The sequence below is a fragment of the Hibiscus syriacus genome, unplaced genomic scaffold (genome assembly GCF_006381635.1).
Source record: "Hibiscus syriacus cultivar Baekdansim isolate YM2019G1 unplaced genomic scaffold, ASM638163v2 tig00111155_pilon, whole genome shotgun sequence".
NCBI classification, from domain to species: Eukaryota; Viridiplantae; Streptophyta; class Magnoliopsida; order Malvales; family Malvaceae; genus Hibiscus; species Hibiscus syriacus.
The window spans coordinates 25,564-51,029 of NW_024063002.1; the positions used below are offsets into that span (position 1 = coordinate 25,564).

The window sequence follows — 25,466 nt, forward strand, 5'->3', positions numbered from 1 at the left end:
TTTATTGACCGACTAATCCAGATCGAGTACTGCAGAGGCAAAGACAACCCTCCCAACCTAGTTTGCTTCATTTACAACTTGACTCTACTTAAGGAATTTAGTGTGTCTCATCATAATAGACCAACTAATTATTGGTTTTTGATAATATTCTTTAAAATTACACTTACAATTACAATTAATTCATATATATAATTATAATCAAAATTAATCATTACAACACATAAATAAGATTATAAATTCAAGCAATGCATTCAAAAATAACTATAATTATAATTAATCACAATAAAAAAAAAGCTAACAATAGAAATTTATCTGGACATACGTACAATAATTTAAAATTTTTACTCAATCCATCTTTATTTAGGATAAATTTTTTTTAAATTAAACTAAGGTGATTTCAAAGTAATATCTATTCTAAATAATCTCAATCATTTGATAATGACTGTTCAATCACCCTGTTGCAGCAATTGATGCTCGAACCCATGACCTCTATAAACAACAACGATTTATTTAACCACTGAAGTAAGTTGATTTGTGCTTATTTACGATAAAACTAAAACCTAAAACTTAGTTACATATTCATAAACAAATAAAATGTTACATTTTATTAAAGAACAAATTCCAATACCCTTCAACGACCTTAGTGGTTAAAAGGTGTTATTCTCTCTATAGATTTTGGGTTCGAGCATTGATGTCTACATTATGTGTTCGTACATTGTCAATTAATTGAGAGAATTTTAAATAGATACTAACTTATAGTCCACCCCAAACTATTGCAAAGTAGATGAGAAGAGAAATACACACAACGGGATGATGGCATGTAGCTAAGAAACACTCGATCAATCTAGTAATGTAATCCACTGAAAAGAAGTTGTTTTTGACCATCCTTATCATCTCTAACTATCCTTTCCTTCCCATCCATTCTCCTTTTGCCTTATCTCCAAACCTCTTTTTGTTCATTGGAGGGTCCTGAGGTCCCTCCCCCATCCCTCCACTCCTCACCAGCCACCAATGAACTACTAAAAAAACATTGGTTTAGAAAATCAAAAAACAAGTCAAGATATACACATATTTACGGCAGTATGAGTAGGACTGCCACAACAATAACAATCTTTTTTGTCCTTTCCATCCTCACATTACCTGAAAATTTTACACGTAATTAAATCTTGGTTTAAATCATCAAGTTTCTTTTTTATTATAATTTGAGCCCATCAAGTTGTTTGCCCACCTTATAATTTGATTTAAACTAATTAAAATGAAATTTCAATAATTCAAAGGGTAAATTCTAAATTTTTTATGGAGGATACCGACTTGTAAAATTTTAGGAGTCGAAAACAGATCATCAATTAAAAATATAAAGAAAATATTTAAAATATTAACTTGAAATTTTAAGCAGACCATTACCCTCACTCACCCATGGTCTATCCCTAATATTAGTGGTAGAAGAGTATTTAACCCAACATCTCTTTGGAAGGGAAGCTAAGAAAATAATGTTCTAGAATTAGTTCATATTTACGTCAATTTCATTAAACATATACATGCAATGTATTATTTAGAAATTTATTGGGTTAACTACACGAATGATCAGTTATGTATGTGTTTTGTCCATTTTTTTCACTAATTTCAATACATAAGATATGGTTATCTTCGTTTTTTAATTAAGATATGATCACTTTTATTTTTAATTATTAAAGATGTGGTAACCACAAGTTAACTATCATTAACAATTAATAGATTAAGTGACGTGATATTTCGGTATAATCATATATTTGGTTCCTATTATTTACATATTCTCTCAATTTAGTCACACTTTTAATAAATTTAATCCTCTAATCGAATGATGTCAGTTGTCACTAGTGTCATGCAGTGCCACATGTCACAATTCAGTTGGAGAATTAGCTTTATTTTAATTTAATATATTTATTTTCCGCCAATTTTATTTTAATATTTTCTTTTGCTTTGTTAAATTAAAATAAAATAAATTAAAATAAAGTTACTCTTCCAACTGAATGGTGACACATGACAGAACACGTGGTACCAATGACAATGGCATCATTCGACTGGAGGATTAAATTTATTTTAATTAATTAAAAGTATGACTATATTGAGAGAATATAAAAATAACAGGGACCAGATGCATGATTATACCAAAATATTTAACGACAATTAGCTTGTAATGACCACATCTTAATTAAATAAGAACAAAGATGACCATATCTTATGTATTTTGAAATTAGTAACCAAAAGTGGACAAAACACAAACATAAGCGATCATCTATATAGTTAACCCAAATTTATTTAATTTGAATTGTTGAAATCAAAACTAAAGTAAATAAATCAATGAAACTAAATAAAGTGAAAATAAAAAAGTGTAACACCCCAAACCGATACAGGTAACCCGATTCGATCTGAGGTCTCACATTAGGGCCACCACAGCAACCCACTCTGAAAATCTGAGAAAAATATATTTTTTTAAACCATTTTAACTGTAAAATAATTTATAAATAAAAGCACAGATTTAGAAATCATTTATAAATTAAAACAAAATTTAGTGAAGTCAAACATCAAAATAAGATACAGACTCAATATAAAATCAAATGTAACATGCATGCCCGCTAATAATACAGATATCGTACTATGCAAGCAATGCCGAAAGAACTCTTACATTGACGTCGAAATTGAATATAACACCCTAAACCCGATTGGGCCTAAAGTCTCACACTAGGCTGCCGAAGCAACCCCTGATTTTCAAAACCTGTTCGTTTTCTTTTCAAACATATTGAATGGTATCATAATAAAATATAAATAACAAATATAAAACATTTTACAAAAATTGAAGCTACATGACACATAATTTAAAACAAATAATACCTCTTAAAGTTCACAACTCAAATACATAACTAAGGTTCTATGAATACATATGCCCACTAAAGCTACAGTACAATACTTTATCGGAGATGCTGGAAGTTTTGCTACAATGGTGCTCCACGAACGACCCAGACTAGAAACCTGCCAACAGAAAACATCTGAAGGCTGAGCTTACAAAGCCCAACAGTATATCCTACTAATCTAGAGACACATAAGAATTTCATAAACATAAGCATGTTGAAGACATGGTGATAAGTAGTAGGTGCATGCATGACCTAGATCAAGTGCTACCTACTTAAGGCTTTATTATTCTATCACTGAAGTAGGGGTCTCACACTTCCCTTAATCCTTTGCTAAGGGCTTCGCCATGAGTACACCTCTAAAGAGGTCTCAAACCCTGATAATTGAACAAGCTACTCATTATCTAAATGCAACATTGGTAATCTTATGCATTATTTGAATGCAAATCTGACTAGTATCTTGTCTCACATAGCTCTCAGACACCAGTTACTCAGAAAACCCCGATATCACATAACATCAGAGTAATTCTCATAACATATTGAATGATCTTCTAGTCCTCACATAGCCAGAAATATTCCCAAATAAATCATTGAACTGTTCAACTATTCTACTTTAATCAACAAATTCTGAAATTTTACAATTTAATCACTAACCCATAGTTTGGGATATTACATGAAATTTACTGAAGATCTTACCTTGCTATAGAACTTGGAGAGGGAAAAGGGGAAGAAGAGAAAATGAATAAGATGGAGGAGAAATAAGAAGCCCACGTGAAACTTGATATAAAACCCCCAATTTTACCTTCGAAATCTAACAATGGTCTAATTTCTCTTTTGCTCCTTTTCATTTTTTCCTTTACTTAAAAATCCCATTTTTATGCTAAATTGGGCACCAAACCAACCCAATTAAGCCCAATAACTTAATTTATAATTTCTCAAGGTCCACTTACCTCTCGGGTAAACCCGAACTACTAGCCTATAATTTGGGGTGTTACGATGCACATGATCAATTTCTTTAACCTGAAATGATGAGTAACATAATAAGATTTGGCAAGCAGATGATGAAGCATGAAAATTTCCTTAGTTATTCGTGTATATTCAGATCCTAGTAATAAGTCGAGGTTTCATAATTATATCTTCAGGAAGTAGGCAGGAAACATACAGTTTAGAGGGAATGTTATGAGAGACAGAGTCAGAAAATAGAGTTGAGGAGTCTTGTGTGTTCCAAAAAAGCCAAAAATAATATTTTATTTCAGTAAAACATGTTTTTTTTAAAACACAGTAATACCCTTCCTGAATACTTCATATGCAGTTTCCCATAATTGTATCTATAAGGACTTACCCTAAGCCCATTGGGAGTAGGAGCCAACCTACGGGAACACCTTGGGTCCATAAAGACTTACCCTTGTCGTAGCGTAGGAGCCACTTCATGGATGTGCTCCCAGGTCCATAAAGACGACTTTGGTTATGATAGGTACCCGTGTTTCTTCTGACCCTACGACTGCTCAACTTAACTCTTCTTGATCCGTTCGGCCGCATGAGCCTTGATTACTCATATAATTATGTAACTTTGTTAAATACCCTGTTCAATATATTACTCTGATAATAACCCTATTTTGATCTGATATAGGATCGTGTATTATTTTTTATCGTAACGAGACTAGTGCTCAGTAAATCTACCAAACCGGCTCATTTCGCGAGGTGTGTTCCTTGTGTTTTGCATATCTATTTTTAAATATCTGTCTGAATTACTATGTGCACATGAATATTTTATCTGATTTGAAACATGACTGATTTAAATGATTGAAAAAACCTGATTCTAGTTTACTGTTTTCCTGAATCCCTGTTATTTTTTTATACTGATTTTAAAGTCTTATTTCATTGATACATGTTCTCTAGTTATTGTTTTTACTGAACAATGAATGTCTGACCTATGATATCCTGATTTTTACTGGTACTGTCTGAAACGGGTTTCATTGGGGTATTTCTTGGATTTACTCTAGAAGCTCTACAAGTTCAATTCCGATCAAGCTGGTAATTCCTTATGAACCTAAGGCGACCTTTGGGTGGGCTTCTAAGCTCAATGGGCCTAGTGGTAAGACCTTATGGACCCTATGACACTCCTATAGGGTGACTCATTTGCTTTGTGCTTAGGATAAGTCCTTATGGACTTGTGGGCACTCCCAACCAGTGGAAACTACACTTCGGCTAGGGTAAGTCCTTATGAACCCAATGTGCTCCCTTAGGTTGGCTCTTAGATCCTTTGGTTCTAAGGTAAGTCCTTATTGATGCAGTTATGAGGAATTACATTTGGTGTACGGTTTGATGGTATCTGTGTTTTAAATAAAAACTATAGTGTCATCTTTACTCTATGATTTCTGAAATCGGATTTGAAATGTATCATGTTTTATTTTACACGTATTGGAACACACTGAGCTCACTAGCTCACTCCCCCTTCGTTTCCCCTTTCAGATACTTTTGGATAGGCACCCCAAACCCGACACTTGGAGGATCGACACACTTCGTATAATATATTTTGTTATAATGTTTCAATCTTTCGAACAACCTTTATTTTGGTGACATGTGCCTATGTCTTTGATATAATGTTTTATGATGAGTTTTAACATTTAACCATGTTTTTAAAGAAGTTATGATTTTTAAAGTGTAAAAATTATTTTTGTAATTTTTTATTGTAATCTGTTAGATATAGTCGTAACACATAGACTCAATCTAGAGGGCTACAAAAAAGAATATATTTAAACATGTTCATCTTATTTAGTTAATTATTTTTATTTATTCATCCCTAATGGAAGTAAAGTATCAATGTACGCCAGATAAAAATAAAATGACTAAATTTAAAATTGAACATAGTACAGTGACCTAAATATTTAATCTATTATATTTATATATACAAAGTCAAAGTATTGGAAACGGAACACGTGGCAAGGAACCATGAAACGAAAATGATGTCATTAGTTAAGCCGCCATCTTTAAGTGCATACAAAAAATTGGGAAAAGCTAAAGCCAATAATCTTCAATTTCAAAGCCTCTCAACAGCTGGCACTTGGCATGGGACCCACTTCCAATAAATAAATATTTGGGTAAACTACATGTTTACTCACAAAACTTTACTCTCTCATATTTCACTAATCGTGCTTTCATTGTTTTTCAATTTGCTCATTAAACTTTAGACATTAAATTTTTTTACTCACTTTAAGATGATGTGGATTATTTTATTATTTTTCTCACATGACATGTCATATTTTATTAATATTTTTAATACAAAATATGATTAAAATAAAATTAATTTTTATAATTACAATTATACCCTTAAATTATATATAAATTCTCAAACTATATCCCAAACCTTAATTCCCAAATTACAACCCCATCCACCATTACCCTTGGCAAGTTCCCTTCCATCGACGATCACCCTCCCACTGGCGAAAGGTCACACTCACCTCTGCCCTTCATTCTCTTGTTCATCTCTCTCAACACAACCATGGAATTAACCTAAGCACAATAAACATTTCAACAAAGAAATCAATGATTCAACACCAAAGAGGAAAAAGAAATTATTTGGATTTAATCAATGATTCAACACCAAAAACGACCATTGGAGACCACCATGACATCCACCACGATCGTAGTCACCGGCGATGCTAACCACCCACTAGCGGCTCTAACCCCACCCACTAACGGCTCTAACTCCACCCACCATTATAACTTGAATGTGGGGTTTTTTAGGGTTTGGATGTATATTTTTGTTGAAAACATTTTGATATTTCGATATAACAAATTAAGTTAAATGAATTTTAAGATTTTCCAAAATGATTTTCTAAGTATCTTCGATATAATTATTCGAATATCAAAACATTACTCAAAATATTTCAAAAATCATTTTTAATCCTTACTTAAGTGTAAAATTAAGTTTTAATCTTAAAACAATTTCAAAATAATCTTTCAAAGTATTTCGAACCATTTCAAAGCCAAAAATTCCAGATTGCTCAGAGGGAACCGATTCCCCCCCAAGGGGGTACCGATTCCGCCCTGAATGGTTTGGCTCCGAGATTTCCAGAATGCTCGAAGGGAACCGATTCCCCCATAGGGGGTACCGATTCCCCCTATTCAACGGTCGAAATATTTGAATTTTACACTTAGGGAACTGATTCCCCATAGGGGGTATCGATTCCCCCCACACTCTAAACTGTTTTATTAATTGTTTTCACACTAAAACGGCTATATGATCTTCACTAATCATCCCCAACGTTCAGAAGAGATTCAAGGTGTATTTAAACAAGTTCTGAAGCCCTTGATCAACAAGAAATCATAGAGAAACAAGAGAGAAAGCATCAAACATCAAGTTTGTGCAAATCAAGCCAATTTTCCTTTCAATATTCATTTTGCTTTCACGAACACCATTTGTGCTCATTTGTAATTATCTTTGAGTGTTCTTTTCTTGTTCTAGAATTGTGCAAACATCTTACCTTGTGAGGTTTTCTTGTAAGTTTGCAAATTTGTAATATTCTCTTTGGGAAAAAGAGTGTTCTCAAGAGTTGGGGTATACTCTTGAGGGATTTTGTAAGGTTATCTCTTTGGCCTCAAAAGAAAGAACAAATTAGTGAATTTGTTGGAAAATCCTTAGTGTGGATAGCTAAGGTAGTGGACGTAGACTTTGTTTGAGAAAGTCGAACCACTGTAAATCGCTGTGCAATTACTTTCAATTTTTCTGCAAAAGCTTCCACGAAATTTTTAATTGCCAATTCACCCCCTCTTGGCCGATTCCGTCGATCGATTAACTCAACAATTGGCATCAGAGCCTAACTCATTTGAAGGTTTAATCTCCTCTTGAGTCGATTCGGGAAGAGTTATATCGATTATTAAAGTCATCAATGGCCTCCGCTTCAAACTTCGACTCCGGTCTCGATTCGATGCCCGTCAACAAGCCTCCTTTCTTCAATGGAGCTAACTATGCCTATTGGAAGAATAGAATGATGTACTTCATTCAAGCAAGTGACATGGGAGCATGGAATGCTGTAGAAGAAGGATACATCAAACCTCTCACTCATCCAAGGTTGTGGAGTGAAGGAGAGACAAGAATGTTCCAGCTCAACTCCAAAGCCATCCATATTATTTTTTGTGCTCTTGGACCAGATGAATACGGAAGAGTTTCATCGTGTACAACTGCCAAAGAAATATGGGACAAGCTTCAAGTCACACATGAAGGTACAGATGAGGTAAAGAAATCAAAAATTAGTATTCTAACGCATAGCTATGAAAATTTCAGGATGAAACCAAATGAAGACATCAAAGCTATGACGAATAGATTTTCAACGATTGTCAATGGTCTCAAATCATATGGAGAGATCATCTCAAATGAAAAGCTTGTGAGGAAGTTAGTCTACTCCCTCCCAAAATCATGGCAATCAAAGAAGACGGCAATCATCGAGTCTAAGGACCTATCGTCCTTAACTCTTGAAGAACTTATTGGTTCACTCCTCACTCATGAGATGATGCTTGAAGATGATGTGGACCTTGATAAAGTTGAAGAGACACCAAAGGAAAAGGAGAAGAAGAAAAATATTGGAGTTGCTCTCAAATCCACAAAAGATGAGAGTGATTCTAATAATGATGATGATGACGAGGAAATGGCATTGTTTGCCAAACGGTTCAGAAAAATGATGAGACCGTACCAAGGAAGAAAATTCAAACGAAACGAATGCCTCAAAAATGAACCAAAAGAGAATGACCCAATCATTTGCTATGAATGCAAAAAGCCGGGGCATGTCAAATATGATTGCCCACAATTGAAGAAAAAGGGTCAATCAAAGAATAAGCACAAGGCTCATGTGGCTACATGGAGCGATGAAGAAAGTTCTGATGAAGAGGAATAAGAAGTAGCAAACTTGTGCTTGATGACATTCGGGGAAGATTCTAAGGTAACCTCTAACTCATCCGATTTTGATGATTTATCTTATGATGAGTTATTTGAGGAGTACAATGGGTTGACTTCGGATTATGAGAAATTGTTTTTAAAATATAAAAATGATGTTTCAAAATTGAAAAATGAAAACAAACTCATATCCAAAACCAACAACGATCTTGAAAGTAAAATCAAAGATTTGCAAATCAAACTAGAAGAGTTTGAAAAGAAAAATTTAGATTTGCAAAATTTACTTTCAAAGATCAATGATGATCATCAAAAGAAAATTGATGATCTTAAAACTTCTTTTGATAAAGTTGGAACAAAACATTTTGAAAAAGGTGGAAATTCAAAATCCAACTTTGTTAGAAAACGTTTTAGAAACTACAATCATAGAGGTCCCCAAAGAACCTCTAATGGAAAAATCATTAGAAGTATGTGGGTTCCTAAAGAACACATTACTACTAAAGATAAAAATATCCTACACAAATGGATACCTAAGGGGACTAGGATTTTGGAAACTAATGAATATGGACCCAAAAGAATTTGGGTACCAAAAATCAAAAATTAATCTATGTTTGTAGGGAAAGGAGCATTGCTACAAGGCACGGAAACAAATTCAAATTCATGGTACCTTGATAGTGGATGCTCAAGACATATGACCGGAGACAAAAGCCGGTTCATTGAGCTTAATGCCAAAAATGGAGGAGAAGTGACTTTTGGAGACAATTCAAAAGGTCACATTGAAGGTATTGGTACAATAGGTAATACCTCTTCCATACAAATTAAGAATGTTTTATATGTGAATGGATTAAAGCATAATCTATTGAGTATTAGTCAATTATGCGATAAAGGATTCAATGTCTTATTTGAAATTAATGGTTGTAAAGTCATTGACATTGCATCTAATCGGATTATGCTTGTTGGTCATAGAATAGGAAACATTTACATGGTGCATTTAGATTCTATTGATATGACTAATTTATGCCTAGTTGCTAAGGATGAGCATGATAGTTGGTTATGGCATAGGAGACTAGGTCATGCTAGTATGAGTGTTTTGCAACGGTTAATTCAAGGAGACTTAGTAAGAGGGTTGCCTAAGCTTAAATTTGATAATGATAAAATCTGTGATGCTTGTGCTAAAGGAAAACAAAAACGAGTTTCTTTTAAATCTATTAATGATGTAACAACTAGTAGAGTATTACAATTGATCCATTTAGATCTTTTTGGGCCAACTAGAACTACTAGCTTGGGAGGAAAACAATATGCATTTTTCATGGTAGATGACTATTCTAGATACACTTGGTTTCTATTCTTAAGTACTAAAGATGAAGCATTAGAAAATTTCATCACATTTTCAAAAATAATCCAAAATGAAAAAGGTTACTCTATCACTAGTGTTAGAAGTGATCATGGAACTGAATTTGAAAATCTTGGATTTATTGAGTTTTGTAATTCTAATGGTATTAGCCATAATTTTTCAGCACCTAGAACCCCTCAACAAAATGGAGTTGTTGAGAGGAAAAATCGGACTTTAGAAGAAATGGCTAGAACCATGCTTTATGAAAATAATTTGCCAAAATATTTTTGGGCGGAAGCCACAAATACCGCTTGTTATGTTGTAAATCGAGTAATGATTAGGCCAATTTTAAAGAAAACTCCATATGAAATTCTCAAAAATAAAAAGCCTAACATTAGCTATTTTCATCCTTTTGGATGTAAATGTTTTGTTTTAAACAACGGTAAAGAAAACCTTGGCAAATTTGATGCTAAAAGTGATGAAGGAATTTTTCTGGGTTATTCCTTAAATTCTAAAGCTTATCATGTATTTAATAAAAGAACTTTAGTTGTAGAAGAGTCTATACATGTTGTTTTCGATGATAATCCCCTTCCGAGGAAGGATTCTTCTGTTAATGATGATGTAGGTATTGTACAAGCAAATGACGTTAGACATGACGTTGGAGAATCATCATCAAATGAAGAAACAAAATATGAGGAAACTCATGATCCCCTCGAGAATCCAACCAGTGAAGAAAGGGAAGTATCTTTTCCAAGAGAGTACAACTATGTCAAGGATGGTGAAATTATAGGTGATCCATCAAAAGGGGTAACTACTCGATCTTCTCTTAGAAATATCTGTAATTATGTTGCATTTATTTCATGCATAGAGCCTAACAACATCAAAGAAGCATTAAAAGATGAACATTGGATTATGGCTATGCAAGAAGAATTAAATCAATTTGAGAGAAGTAAAGTATGGACATTAGTTGAAAGGCCTAGTAATAAATCTACTGTAGGTACTAGATGGGTTTATAGAAATAAACTTGATGAAAGTGGTAATATAGTGAGGAACAAGGCTAGACTTGTTGCTCAAGGCTATACTCAAGAAGAGGGCATAGACTATGATGAAACATACGCTCCCGTAGCTAGGATGGAAGCAATTAGAATGTTATTAGCATTTGCATGTTTCAATGAATTTAAATTATATCAAATGGATGTTAAAAGTGCATTTTTAAATGGTTTTATAAAAGAAGAAGTGTACGTGAAACAACCTCCAGGTTTTGAAGATTCAAATTTTCCGGATCATGTTTTAAAATTGACAAAATCTCTTTATGGTTTAAAACAAGCTCCTAGAGCTTGGTATGAAAGATTGTCAAATTTTTTAATTGAAAAAGGTTTTTTAAAAGGAAAGGTTGACACTACATTGTTTTTAAAGAGAAAAGGTAAAGATTTATTAGTAGTTCAAATTTATGTTGATGATATAATATTTGGTTCTACTAATGATGTTCTTTGCCAAGAATTTTCTAAGCTAATGCAAAGTGAGTTTGAGATGAGCATGATGGGGGAGCTCTCATTTTTCTTGGGACTCCAAATCAAGCAAAGAAAATATGGCATCTTCATTAATCAAGCTAAGTATGTCAAAGATATGCTCAAGAAGTTTGGACTGGAAAATGGGAAAACTCATAACACTCCAATGTGCTCTTCAACAAAGCTTGACTTAGATGAATGAGGTAAATGTGTAGATGTTAAATTATATAGGTCAATGATTGGCTCTTTGCTTTATCTAACCGCAAGTAGACCGGATATTATGTTTAGTGTTTGCTTGTGTGCTAGGTTTCAATCATGTCCTAAAGAATAACATTTACTAGCTGTTAAGAGAATCTTTAGATACCTTAAGGACACTCCTAGTTTAGGACTTTGGTATCCTAGAGACTCTAGCTTTAGCTTGCATGCCTTTTCTGATGCGGATTATGGAGGATGCAAATTAGATAGGAAAAGCACCTCCGGTACTTGCCAATTCCTTGGAAATATGCTGATTTCTTGGTTTTCAAAGAAACAAAATTGTGTTGCATTATCTACCACTGAAGCGGAATACATTTCAGCCGGTAGTTGTTGTGCACAAGTTTTATGGATGAAACAACAACTTTTTGATTATGGAATTGAAGTAGGTACCATTCCTATCAAGTGTGACAATACTAGTGCTATTTGTCTCACTAAAAATACCATCCAACACTCTAGAACTAAGCACATTGAAATAAGACATCACTTCATTAGAGACCATGTCACTAAGGAAGATGTAGTTCTAGAATATGTTGATACTTTGCATCAATTAGCGGATATCTTTACAAAACCCTTAGACAAGGAAAGGTTTTGGACACTTAGAAGAGAATTAAGTTTAACTAACCTATCTTCACTTAGTGTTTAAAATAATTTAGCACTTTTAATAAATACTGAAAAATGCTTATAATAATAATTTTTGATTGCATTCTTGCTATTAGTTAGGGGGAGTTTATGATTCTTAGTGAAAATTAATTTTATGTTCAAATAATGTTTAAAGATTAATTTAATTGTTTGAACATAATTATTTTTCAATTTATGAGTTACCTATACCACTAGAGAAGATTAATTTAGCATTTTATGTGCTTAAAAGTCTGATTTTAGCATTTTGGTGCAGAGGGAATCGATCCCCCCATGAGGGAACCGATTCCCCATTTGAAGGGGAACCGATTCCCCCCACAGGGGAATCGATACCCCCCCTGGGGTTCTGTTAAAATCGGGCAAGAACACCCAAAACCCCAAAACCTATTCCGCCGTTTCTCTCCCTCAAACACTCAAATCTCAATTCTTGCCTCAAATCATTGATTTTAATCGGAAATCACTTCAAATATCATCTCCTAAACTTGCAATCATCATTAAAATCGTGCAAACAACATCTAAATCCCCTCAATCTTCATCTTTCAAGGTAAATTTTTCTAAACTCTCTATTTCATTGATTTTGAACATAGGATTAGTTTTAATTAGTTCTAGGTTGAAATAGTGATCGGGCATTGATTGTTTAGTGATTAGAAACTAGATGTTACAACTAATTTCATCAAAAACACAAAAAATTTTCCAAAAAATTTTTAAATTTTCGAAATTAAAAAAAAATATTGTTGTTTTTCAAATCATTGTGTTTTGATTAAATTATGTTATTGTTATGAAAACTATACATATATTGTTTCTCAAAACCATATTTTTTTTAAAGTTTTTCAAAAACTTTGCCCATTAGGATTGATTTAGAGAACCTTGAAATATTGAGGACTCAATTGAGTTTTGGGATTAATTGAATTGCATACATTTGTTTTTAAAATTACAGGTTATCCAATCTATTCCGATTTCCTTCACCATGTCTAATCCTAAACGTGTTAGGTCTTCATCTAGTCGTTCACACCGACAACCAAATCCACCTCCAAATCCTCCACCCATTCCAATTTCTAATCCTAATCCTATTGATCCTAATTTGACTATCCAAAATTCGTGTTTCAATCATCCTGGTCCTAGAAATCATCGTTTTTGGTATTATCAATATTTCGACTCTTACAAAATCCGGGAAGAATGTATTCCTTCTCGTCAAGCTATGTTAGCTATCAATTTTAAATATCTTCATCTTTTACAAGAGTGGAAATTTGATAAACTCTTTGACCTTGAACCCATCGTTTACCATCAACTTGTTCGTATTTTCTATTCTAATGCCGTTTGTGTTAAAGACCAAACTGAAACCGAAACCATAGGAATTCGTTCCTACCTTCTAGGAAAATTCTTATATATTGACTCAGCTTACATAGCCAATACATTCGGATTAGATAATGAAGGGATTTCAAATGAAAAACAGGTTTTAGGATCTCGTTATAAAAGAAGGGATAGTGCAAGTGTCCTAGACCTTCATGAACGTTTTCTTCATCTAATGATTTCTTGGTGGTTTCGACCATCTGGAGGTCGTTATTCTACTCTTAGAGCCTTAGATCTTTGGTGGTTACATTGTTTCGAAAACAATATTAAAATCAACCTACCTCAGATTATTTTTGCTGAAATTGTTGAAACCGTAAATCTTGTTCCTAATAAAAAAACTTTGTTCATCTCTTGTTTACGGTTGTATTTTGAGTAATCTGTTTTCCAAAGCTGGGCTTAGAGTCGGTCTAGATGTCGTTTTTCCTCTTAAGAAACAAATTAACTTTCTTTCCTTAACGAGAGCGGGATGGATTAAGGATAAGGAAACCGGGGAATGGGTTCGATCTTCTGCAACTACTCCAGGAGCTAGTTCTTCACAAGCTCCACCTGAAGCTGACGAAGATCTCGAGCTTGAGCAACTAATGCGAGACATCGATGAAGCTGAAGATGAACCTGAGCAGGCCGAGGAGCAGCCCGAAGAGCAAGCACAACAATCGACTCAAATGCCTCCATATTTTCAATCTTTTATGGAGACATTTGATTACCGATATGCGACCATGGATTCGCGCTTTAATTCTATAGAGTCCCCATTTATCCATAATGGGAGCTCAACAATTAGAAATTCTTTGGGAAATGCGTGCAAATAATGAAGCAACCAACGCACGTATTAATGACCTCACTAACGAAATGGCCGCTATGCGAGCTCGTTTTCCTCCTTCTGATCCGGATATATGATTAAATGTTTTACTTTGTTTTCCAAACTTATTGTTTTAACATTTTGAATATTTTGGGATGTTTGAATTTGAGGATTGTGAATTTGTTTGGATTTATGGATGGTTTGAACTTATATGTTTGGTGTGATTTATTTATTATTGCATCATTTACATCATTATTAGCAATATGACCAATTTTGCCATATCACATTATTTATGAATATTGATTACGGAACTAATGGCTAACGTTTCTCTTAATTGTGATCTTAGCAGCTTATGCATACATATACCTAATCAATTGGCTTAATATTTTTCACGTTTTTTTGAATCTTTTTGATTTAACAAAAAGGGGGAGAAGTGTGTTTTAAGTGTGTTTTTAAAATGATAAATGGGAGAAGTGTTAAAGTAAGGGGGAGTAATTTCAAAACTTGATTTCAAAATCTTAAAATTACTAAAATGTTTTGTTATATCAAAAAGGGGGAGATTATTGAAAACATTTTGATATTTCGATATAACAAATTAGTAAATGAATTTTAAGATTTTCCAAAATGATTTTCTAAGTATATTCGATATAATTATTCGAATATCAAAACATTACTCAAAATATTTCAAAAATCATTTTTAATCCTTACTTAAGTGTAAAATTAAGTTTTAATCTTAAAACAATTTCAAAATAATCTTTCAAAGTATTTCGAACCATTTCAAAGCCAAAAATTCCAGATTGCTCAGAGGGAACCGATTCCCCCCCAAGGGGGTACCGATTCCCCCCTAAATGGTTTGGCTCCGAGATTTCCAGAATGCTCGGAGGGAACCGATTCCCCCATAGGGGGTACCGATTCCCCCCTGTTCAACGGTCGAAATATTTGAATTTTATACTTAGGGAACCGATTCCCCATAGGGGGTACCGATTCCCCCCACGCTCCAAACTGTTTTATTAATTGTTTTCACACTAAAACGGCTATATGATCTTCACTAATCATCCCCAACGTTCAGAAGAGATTCAAGGTGTATTTAAACAAGTTCTGAAGCCCTTGATCAACAAGAAATCATAGAGAAACAAGAGAGAAAGCATCAAACATCAAGTTTGTGCAAATCAAGCCAATTTTCCTTTCAATATTCATTTTGCTTTCAAGAACACCATTTGTGCTCATTTGTAATTATCTTTTGAGTGTTCTTTTCTTGTTCTAGAATTGTGCAAACATCTTACCTTGTGAGGTTTTCTTGTAAGTTTGCAAATTTGTAATCTTCTCTTTGGGAAAAAGAGTGTTCTCAAGAGTTGGGGTATACTCTTGAGGGATTTTGTAAGGTTATCTCTTTGGCCTCAAAAGAAAGAACAAATTAATGAATTTGTTGGAAAATCCTTAGTGTGGATAGCTAAGGTAGTGGACGTAGACTTTGTTTGAGAAAGTCGAACCACTGTAAATCGCTGTGCAATTACTTTCAATTTTTCTGCAAAAGCTTCTACGAAATTTTTAATTGCCAATTCACCCCCCTCTTAGCCGATTCCGTCGATCGATTAACTCAACAATTTTAATATTTTTAAAATTATTTTTTATTATAATCCTAAATAATATTTAAATATTAATAAAAATGACATGCCATATTAGATAATAATAAAATAATCCATGTCATTATACGAGTGATAAAAAAAGTTCAATGTCTAAAGTTGAGTGAGCAAATTAAAAAAATTAAAAGTAAGGTGAGTGAAATAGGAGAGAGAGTAAAATTCAGTGAGTAAGCTTGTAATATATCCTAAATATTATTGCCGTAATCTTTCTTTTTATTTTATTTTTCTTTAATTTTTTCCGAATAACGACAAAAATCTTACATCCATAAAATGCCAACCCTTCCTCCCCTCCCCAAAATTCCAGTCCCCTTCTTTCCTTCTTCCTGGTTGAGTTGCTTTTGGAGGATCAATTTCCCCTTTTCAATTCATCTCCTTTGATTGTTTCAGTTCATAGCTTAGTTCATCTCAAGCTTTCTTTTCGAGTTGTGATGGTGATGAACATGAAGCACCCACTATCAAGCTTGCCCCCGGGGTTCAGGTTCCACCCTACAGACGAGGAACTCATCCTTCATTATCTGAAGAAGAAGGTGAGTTCCTCGTCTTTCACCGTTTCGATCATCGCCGATGTCGATATTTACAAGTTCGATCCCTGGGACTTACCTGGTGAGCTTTCGTCTACCAACCCTTTTCATGTTATCATCATATTTGTCATGCCAGGGCTTTGTGTTGACGTTGTAAATGAGTTCTGGTTGTTGTTTTTTGATCAGCTAAAGCTGCCATCGGTGAGAAAGAATGGTACTTCTTTAGTCCTAGAGATCGGAAGTACCCTAACGGTGCAAGGCCGAACAGGGCAGCGGCGTCCGGTTACTGGAAAGCGACCGGCACTGATAAGGTCATAGTTACCTCTACAATGGCGAATGGAAGGGGTGAGGTGCAAGAGAATATTGGTGTAAAGAAAGCTCTTGTTTTCTACAACGGCAGGCCACCTAAGGGGATGAAAACAAATTGGATCATGCATGAGTACAGGCTTATAGACAACCCTAACTCCAATTTCAACAATAGACCACTCAAGTCCAAAGATTCATCCATGAGGGTGAGCCTCATCTTTAAAACACATTTGGCGTCGAAGATAACATTTATTCATAATTTTCTTAACTTATTATCAACGCACACTTACGGTATATGCTTTGATAATTGTGATTTTGACATTGATTATTTCCCAATTGTTTTTCAAATAAAAGCCCCAACTATTGCATTATGCATAGTGGATATATAATTTGATAATGTGGTGCTATTCCATTTGAAATGTACCCTTTTATTCATGTATAAATTTACACTCATTCGTATTCTCTTATTTTTTGTTGTTGTAATTCAGCTAGATGATTGGGTTCTATGCCGGATCTACAAGAAGACCAATGCTTTATCATCAACGGCAACAATAAGTGCAGCAACAAGTGATCAAGAGGAAGAAGAAGCAGAACAATTCATTAAAGATGCGCTTTTACCAGCCGCCATTAAAACCCCTCCACCAACCAACAATGCCCTCCAGCCCCAGAAATCTTGTTCCTTCTCCAACCTGTTAGACGCCATGGATTACTCTTTACTAAGTAGTTTCCTGTCCGACAACCAGTGCAACGGATTCGGATTCGAGCCGTATTCCTTCACCTTCCCGAACATTGAACATCCCTTAATGAACAATTACACCACCAATGGCACCACCACCACCACCACCACCACCAACAACAACAACAACAACAACATCAGCAGCATAAGCACCGGCAGCAATAGCAGCAGCATGACAGTGCAAAAGCTTCCCCAGTTGAGCTCTTCGGTTCCGAACATGGAACACAAACTCAAGCGACAATACTCGAGCATTGACGAGGATTACTTGTTGAACCCATCAAAGAAACCTTGCTGCAGTTACAGCGACAGCAGCAGCCAAACTGATATGACTCACTACAACTTTCTAAACCAGTCCTTCTTCAACCCCAGTTTACTTTTAGGTTCTCACATTCAGTTCCAAGGATAAATTAAAAAACTAAAATTAAAAAAAAAATGGGAAAGAAATTATGGGAAAAGATAAGAATAACAACCAATGATAGTCTAGGTGTGTAAAGAAGGAAGCGTGTATGGGTAGAAACATTGAACTCCATTGGGATGGTATCAAAAAGCTGATCCCATCTCACATAGTCAAAAAGTTGAAGAAAATGCTAGAAATGAAGTTCAAAAGGGAATCAATCATTCATGATTTTTGCAGAAAAAAAGATTATGTAGTAGTGATGGTGGAATTGGCAGCTCAAATTCTCACTTTTGTAAAAAGCGTGTTGCTTGAAATTTGACGAACCGATTCTTTTCTTAGGAAAAGAAAAAGGCACTATTATTATTCTCAACCTAATCAATCACCTCAAATGGAATCAAGGCTGTCATTTCCTTCCTATATTTACAATATTAAGATTCGATCTCCAACATATTTATAATTAATTATTTATAACAATTAAAACCCAAATTTTGTAAGTTCATAATATGAGATTATAAACTGAAAACCGGCATGAACAAGATCATTTAGACCAGCTAATTTAACATGTAGATACACTTGTTTAACTCTTATTACGTTAATCGGACTTTAAATCCTTGATTTGATTCAGTTTGATGGTGGGATAAGAGACAACTCAGGGAGCTGTTCCATTACTGAAAAACAAATAATAAACAATTCAGTACCTAACAAGCACGAAATATTTACAGGAACATCCTCTAAATCATGTTTCTTGATTTGCTAATTCCGTCATTAACAATGATTAGAGAACTTACATGACCGGTGCCTAAACTATATAATTAGTAATCCCCAAGTACAAATCGTGTCATAATCAACGCCAATTTGTCCACGTTAGCTTTGGTTTTTTCGAGAAGATAAGGGTTCGATTATGCTTGCCATTTAAGAAATGTTTAAATCATTCATGGGACCCTTAATTTTTTTTTAAAAAAACCTTGGCTAGAATATTTATGCCGTGCAAAATTTTATTTAACTAAAAGGGAAAAGGACTTAACTGAATAATTGACTTTTAACATGGACTAAATATGTAATTTTACCATTTAGACGGGCAGGTGAATGTAGAATTTTGGGGATTAATATTAAATTATAAATTTTATGAAAAAAATGTAATTTTACCATCATACTACCTTATAATCTTACTGATTTTAAAAGAATTGAGTCACTTTTTATTTTAGGATAAAATATAATTATATCGGCTTAATATAACTTTTTCATGTACTTTAACCTAATATTCATTTTGGCCATTGTACTTTTTTTTGTTTTTGAGTTTGTCCCCTTTGCATTCATTTTGTTTAATACTTTACCCCTTTAACATTACGATTCAGAAGATATCAGTTACCTAATTAGAACATTATATATGCAGGTGCGGATGCACTGTGTCCTTGGACTCAAGTGTATCTTATTATTTTGAAAAAAAATATATGAAAATAGTCTAATGGAGGAGAAAAAATAATGAAATTTGCACTCATTTTTTTAAATGTATTAAAATTTTGGACCTTATTTTTTAATTTATAGATTCGGCACCGGATATAATAATAAAAAAATCCACAGAATATAAAATAGAGATATTGTATTTTTTTAGAATAACAAAAATGAGATAAAACGTTAGAAAGTAAAAATACACAAGTAAAATGGGGGGATTACATTGGTCAAACCGATACTAAACGAGAAATTTATTGTTATTTTTTGAAGTTTTAAGTTTGAGCAACTCAAATATTATGGATATAGACGTTTATCAAATAGTCTAGAATCTTTAAATAGATGTTACATTGTATTTACCTAAATTTATCAGAAAATATATATATTTGTCTTCGTACCTCTTAAAGAAAATAATTTTACTTCTTTAAAATGCATCATAATATCTAGACATTCATAATTCTTTATCCTTAAAATTAGATACATTTAGCACGAACCACGCGATCTCAGTGGTTAAGAGACTTGTTGTTATCCCTTGACGTTCTGGGCTCGAACATCTTAAATCTCAAGAGTATGAACATTCATCGTCAAATATTTGATAGTATTTGAACATATACTACCTTGTATATACACCATATATATATATATATAAAAAATTAGATACATTTATACTTAAACATATTCGAACTCATAATTTCTCGACTGTTATAATAATAATGATGCTAATGAAACTAATATTCAATAAAAAGATATTACAAGTTAAATCATCCCAACTGTTAAAAATGGGAAATTTCACAATGACCCACAATTATTTATTAAAAAAAGTGTTACTCGCAATCATACGAAGGATTTGGATAAACCTTAAATTTTAGTACATAATTAATCCAGAAATCATTAAAAACAATAATTCCAGTTTGCTAATGAAAAAACATATTGGTTATGCATTACTTGAAGAAGCCATGTGTTGGGGAAGAAATCGAACAACAGAGGCAAAGAGGAAGTACAACCGGTGTTTTCTCTCTCTTTATAACACATGTCGATAATTATGGCAAACACAATAGCACTAAATATGTTCTCCAGAAATACTAACCAACCAACATCAACCAATGCAACCAGGAAAGCAATAAAATGAGACATCGATATTTTTACATGGAAAACCCCTCTAAATTAGGGTAAAAACCATGAGACTTTAAAGTCCGATCAAAAGCTCAACTATCAACAAATGTTCAAATACAAGACTACAATATCCAACCTACAACGAGCATACAACTCTAACAAAGGCTAATAACAAGTAGTCTTTAGCAAAAGAGAGAAAACTGAAAAATATCACCGAAAAACACAGCCTCCTGAAAAATGGGTATTTTTGACGCTACAAGACACATATGGAAAATCCAACCGTACAAAATCAATAACACCTTGTCTCCTAGCTGTTGTCCAAAAAAAGCTCAATCAAACTACGAATGGACCTCCGATCGAAGAGTTGATCACTGCTAACAAACTTTACAAAAACTATTTTTCTCCCCTTTGGTTTTCTCTCTCTTGAGCTTTTCTCTATCTCTTTCAATCTGATATTGTTTTTGTTTCTCCCCCTCATTTTAACACAAAAGCCAAAGATAACTTTTCACCAAAAGTCAAAGATAATAAATGCATGACAAAAACCTTTTTCAACAAACAAGCAACCTATTTTATGGTTGCCATTTTAGGTTGTAACATATTTCCAACCATATTTTAGGTTGTAATACATTTCCAATCACATTTTAGGTTGCATCACATTTCTAATATGCTCCATATTTTAGGTTGCTTTATGTTTGCACTACAATTTAGGTTATAACTCCTTTTTATATTACAACCCTTTTCAAAGGTTATGGGTTCCCATATAATGGGACCCACATAAAAATCCCCCCTTTAACTATGTGGGGAATGCCTCATGTCGGAGGTCAAACAACATGCCTCAAACTTTGCTATTGGTAAGACATTCATCAACATATCAGTGCCATTATCATTAGTGTGAATCTTTTCAAGTTCTAACAGTTTAGCTTCAAGAACATCTCGTATCCAATAGTACCTCACATCAATATAATTTGATCTAGCATGAAAAGTTAAGTTCTTACCAAGATGAATCGCGCTTTGGCTATCACAATACAGAACATGCCTTTCTTGAGTAAAACCAAGTTCATGCACAAACTTCTTCGTCCCAAGTATCTCCTTGCATGCTTCGGTCGCTGCAATGAACTCTGATACGGTGGTGGACAATGTAAATACCTTTTGCAATTTCGCTTGACATGCCACAACTTCCCCCACATAAGTGATTAAGTAACCTGAAGTAGATCTTCTCGAGTCAATGTCCTGTCCCTGTCTGAATCTGTATAACCAACAAGAAAATGTTTCTCATTACCGAAACAAAGTTTCAAGTTGGAACTACTATAGAGATATCTCATGATCCACTTCACTGCATTCCAATGCTCTTTGCCTGGAATAGAAAGAAACCGACTAACTGTACCAACAATATAAGCCAAGTCTGATCTCGTGTATACCACCGCATACATTAAACTACTCACGGATGAAGAGTAGAGAACTTTTTGCATCTCTTCCTTCTCATTTTCTATGGAATGACTATGCTTGAAACTCAATCTGAAGTGCGTAGCAAAGGGAGTATTCATCGCTTTAGCTTTTTTCATACTAAATCTCTGAAGTACCTTCTCAACATACCTCTCTTGTGATAACCATAATTTCTTGGCCTTTCTATCACTTGTAATCTTATTCCAAGAATTTACTTTGTTGATCCCAAATCCTTCATCGCAAAGGATTTGCTCAACTTTTGCTTAAACTTCTCAATTATATAAGCATTATAACCAACAAGAAGCATATCATCAACATAGAGCAAAAGGATAATAAAATCATCAACAGATAATCTCTTGACAAAAACAAAATGATTAGAAGTGGTATTCTTGTAGCCTTGCTCCCCCATAACATACCCAAACTTCTTGTACAATTACCTTGGAGCTTGCTTCAAATCGTACAAGCTCTTCTTCAACCTGCACTCATAGTCCACTTTCCCTTGTACGATAAATCCTTCTAGATGCTCCATGTAAAGCTCTTCTTCCAAATCACCATGAAGAAAAACAGTTTTCACATCCACTTGTTTGACCTCTATGTCATAACAAGCTGCCAAACTCAGTATAGTTTTGATAAAGGACATCTTTACAACCAGAGAAAATATTTCTTCATAATCAATCCCCTTTTCTGAGTATAACCCTGACGACCAATCTAACTTTGTATCATGGAGATGAAGACTTCTCTTCTTACTTTTTCCTGTAAATCCACCAATTCTTCAAAGCTCTTTTACCATTAGGCAGTTTCACCAACTCAAAGGTATGATTTTCATGCAAGGATTGAATTTCATCTTTCATTGCTTCAACCCATTGATATTTGCATTCACTCTCCATAAACTCTTCATAACACTGAAGTTCTTCCCCATCAATAAAAAGAACATACTCATTAGAAGAATGCCTGACAGAAGATCGTCGATCTCTGGAAGACCTCCGAAGTGAAACTGTTGGTGGAGTTATAGCTGCTTGTTGTTGATCATTCACAACATCATCCATAGGAGCATCAAAGTCACCTATATATTCATGAACATCACCGTGTACATAATCCTAAATAGGATCTGGTGAAGGGTCTAGGGGAATCGAATTCACGTCGTTCAAATCACCACTATCTTGTGAATCTATTTTCTCTATCTTATCCATGTCATAAATGGTTTGATCTTCAATGAAGACAACATCTCGACTTCTCATGAGTTTTTTCTAAACTGGATCATAGAGTCTATAACCAAACTCACCATCTAGACCATAACCAATAAAGATGCATTGTCGATTATTAACACCCAACTTGATCTTTCATCCTTTGGAAAATGGACAAATGTTTACAACTGAATACACGAAGGTGATCATGTGACACGTCTTTACCAAACCAAACTATATCTGGTACATCACCTCGAAAAGGAATATTTGAAGACATATTAATCACATATGTCACTGTATTCAAAGCTTCAGCCCAAAATGATATTGGAAACTTTACAACCGACTCTCTCAATCTATGTTTGGTTCATTCTTTAAGCCAAACCATTCAATTGTGGAGTCTTCAGCGGTGTCCTCTGATGTATGATTCCATGTGCAGACAATACTCATAAAATAGCCATCTGTACTCGCCACCATTATCAGTACGAATGCACTTTAACTTCTTCCCTATTTTCTTTTTAACTAATGTTTGAAACTGTTTAAACACCTCTAAAACTTGGCCTTTTAACTTCAAAGTATAGACCCATAACTTTCTTGAACAATCATCAATGAAAGTCACAAAATAAATTACACCCCCATATGACCTTACCTTTATTGGACCCCAAACATCTAAATATACCGACACTAGCAATTCCGATCTTCTATGAAAAGGAGGACTTCTAAAAAACTATTATCTTCTTTCCCGAGAAGATCCGACCCGAGAGACCCAGAACCAGTTCAACCCGAGGAGCCCATCAGCATCTAGGGTTTCCACCAGCTTCTTCCGCCACCAGCTGCTCACCACCGTTCGATCAAAAGGAAGATCTATGGTCCAGATCAAGCTAACAGAAACCCTAGGGTTTCATTACCCTATGGTTATCATCTCGCCGCAACCTCTAGATGGTTGCTCCAGCTACTACCACGACTCTACCACCTCTCTAGAGCTCTCTCGAAGACTCTAAAAACCGTACAAGAACCGCACAACACATCAACATATGGTGAGTCACCATCGTAGGTCTGATGACTCAGTGATAGGGTTCATCATGATGGTCGGTTTTCAAGGCCTATATAAGGCGACCCTACAATCAAGAAAGAGAACCACCACAAGAAAAAAAACACCAAGCAACAAGACACTGACAACAACGAAAAATAGAAGAGATAACAAGAGCAAAGCACGACCAAACAGTAAATAGAGAGAAGAAGTTGAAAGCACTTACCCTGCCGGAAGCTAAAACGTTGGAGGTTCAAGTCTAAATCGAGGTAAAACTCTTTTAGATCTAGGGTTATTGAGAAGCTTTTAGGTAAAAATGAGGTCGAATTTGGGACAAGGGAAAATCGATATACATTTTAGGTGATTTTTATACTTTCCGACAACTATGGGTGGTGGCCGGTGGCGACGACGATCGACGATGAATGGCTGCCAGCTGATGGTAGCTCTCCCTCAGGCGAGGGATTTTTAGAGAGAGTTTAGAGCCTCTCTCTCTAGGAGAGAGAATCTGAGGAAGAAAATGAAGAAGCTTGGCTCTTTTGGGCTTGGTTTTGGGCATTGTTTTGGGGATGGGGTGTTCATGTAATTTTGGTAATAGTTTAATCCCACTCGAAGTCCCTACAATTTTGTGTTCTTCACTTTTAGTCACCAAAATTAGGTTTTATATATTTTAATTTGGTTTTCATATTTTATTTACTTTTATTTTAGCCACTGCTATATTTATATATATATATATTTAGGATAAATGTCACATTTAGTCCCTTAAATATTAATAGTTTATATTTTAGTCCCGGATTACAATTTAGGTTAAATTACATTATTAGTACATAATTTTAGTATTATTTCAAATTATAATAAATAATTTTATTATTTTATGTATTAATCATTAAATATAATTATTATATGATTAATTATTGTTGGTATTTTTTACTATTAGGATTATTATCATACATAATTTGTAATTTAATCTATGTGATAATTTTATAATAGGGTT

General features: G+C 34.1%; 1 protein-coding gene across 1 annotated transcript; it reads left to right on the plus strand.

Annotated features, from left to right (window-relative positions):
* Positions 1-16,593: 16,593 nt before the first annotated feature.
* LOC120154957 (NAC transcription factor 47-like) lies at positions 16,594-18,317 on the plus strand. Its single transcript, XM_039166563.1, has 3 exons — positions 16,594-16,902; positions 17,007-17,332; positions 17,615-18,317. The coding sequence occupies exons 1-3, from the start codon at positions 16,728-16,730 to the stop codon at positions 18,266-18,268; spliced, it is 1,155 nt and encodes a 384-aa protein (XP_039022494.1). The 5' UTR covers positions 16,594-16,727; the 3' UTR covers positions 18,269-18,317.
* Positions 18,318-25,466: the final 7,149 nt, after the last annotated feature.

Coding starts and splice junctions, on each gene's coding strand:
- LOC120154957 (XM_039166563.1), top strand. CDS start 16,728: ATGGTGATGAACATGAAGCACCCACTATCAAGCTTGCCCCCGGGGTTC. Junction 16,903..17,006: donor CGATCCCTGGGACTTACCTG/GTGAGCTTTCGT, acceptor TTTTTTGATCAG/CTAAAGCTGCCATCGGTGAG. Junction 17,333..17,614: donor CCAAAGATTCATCCATGAGG/GTGAGCCTCATC, acceptor GTTGTAATTCAG/CTAGATGATTGGGTTCTATG.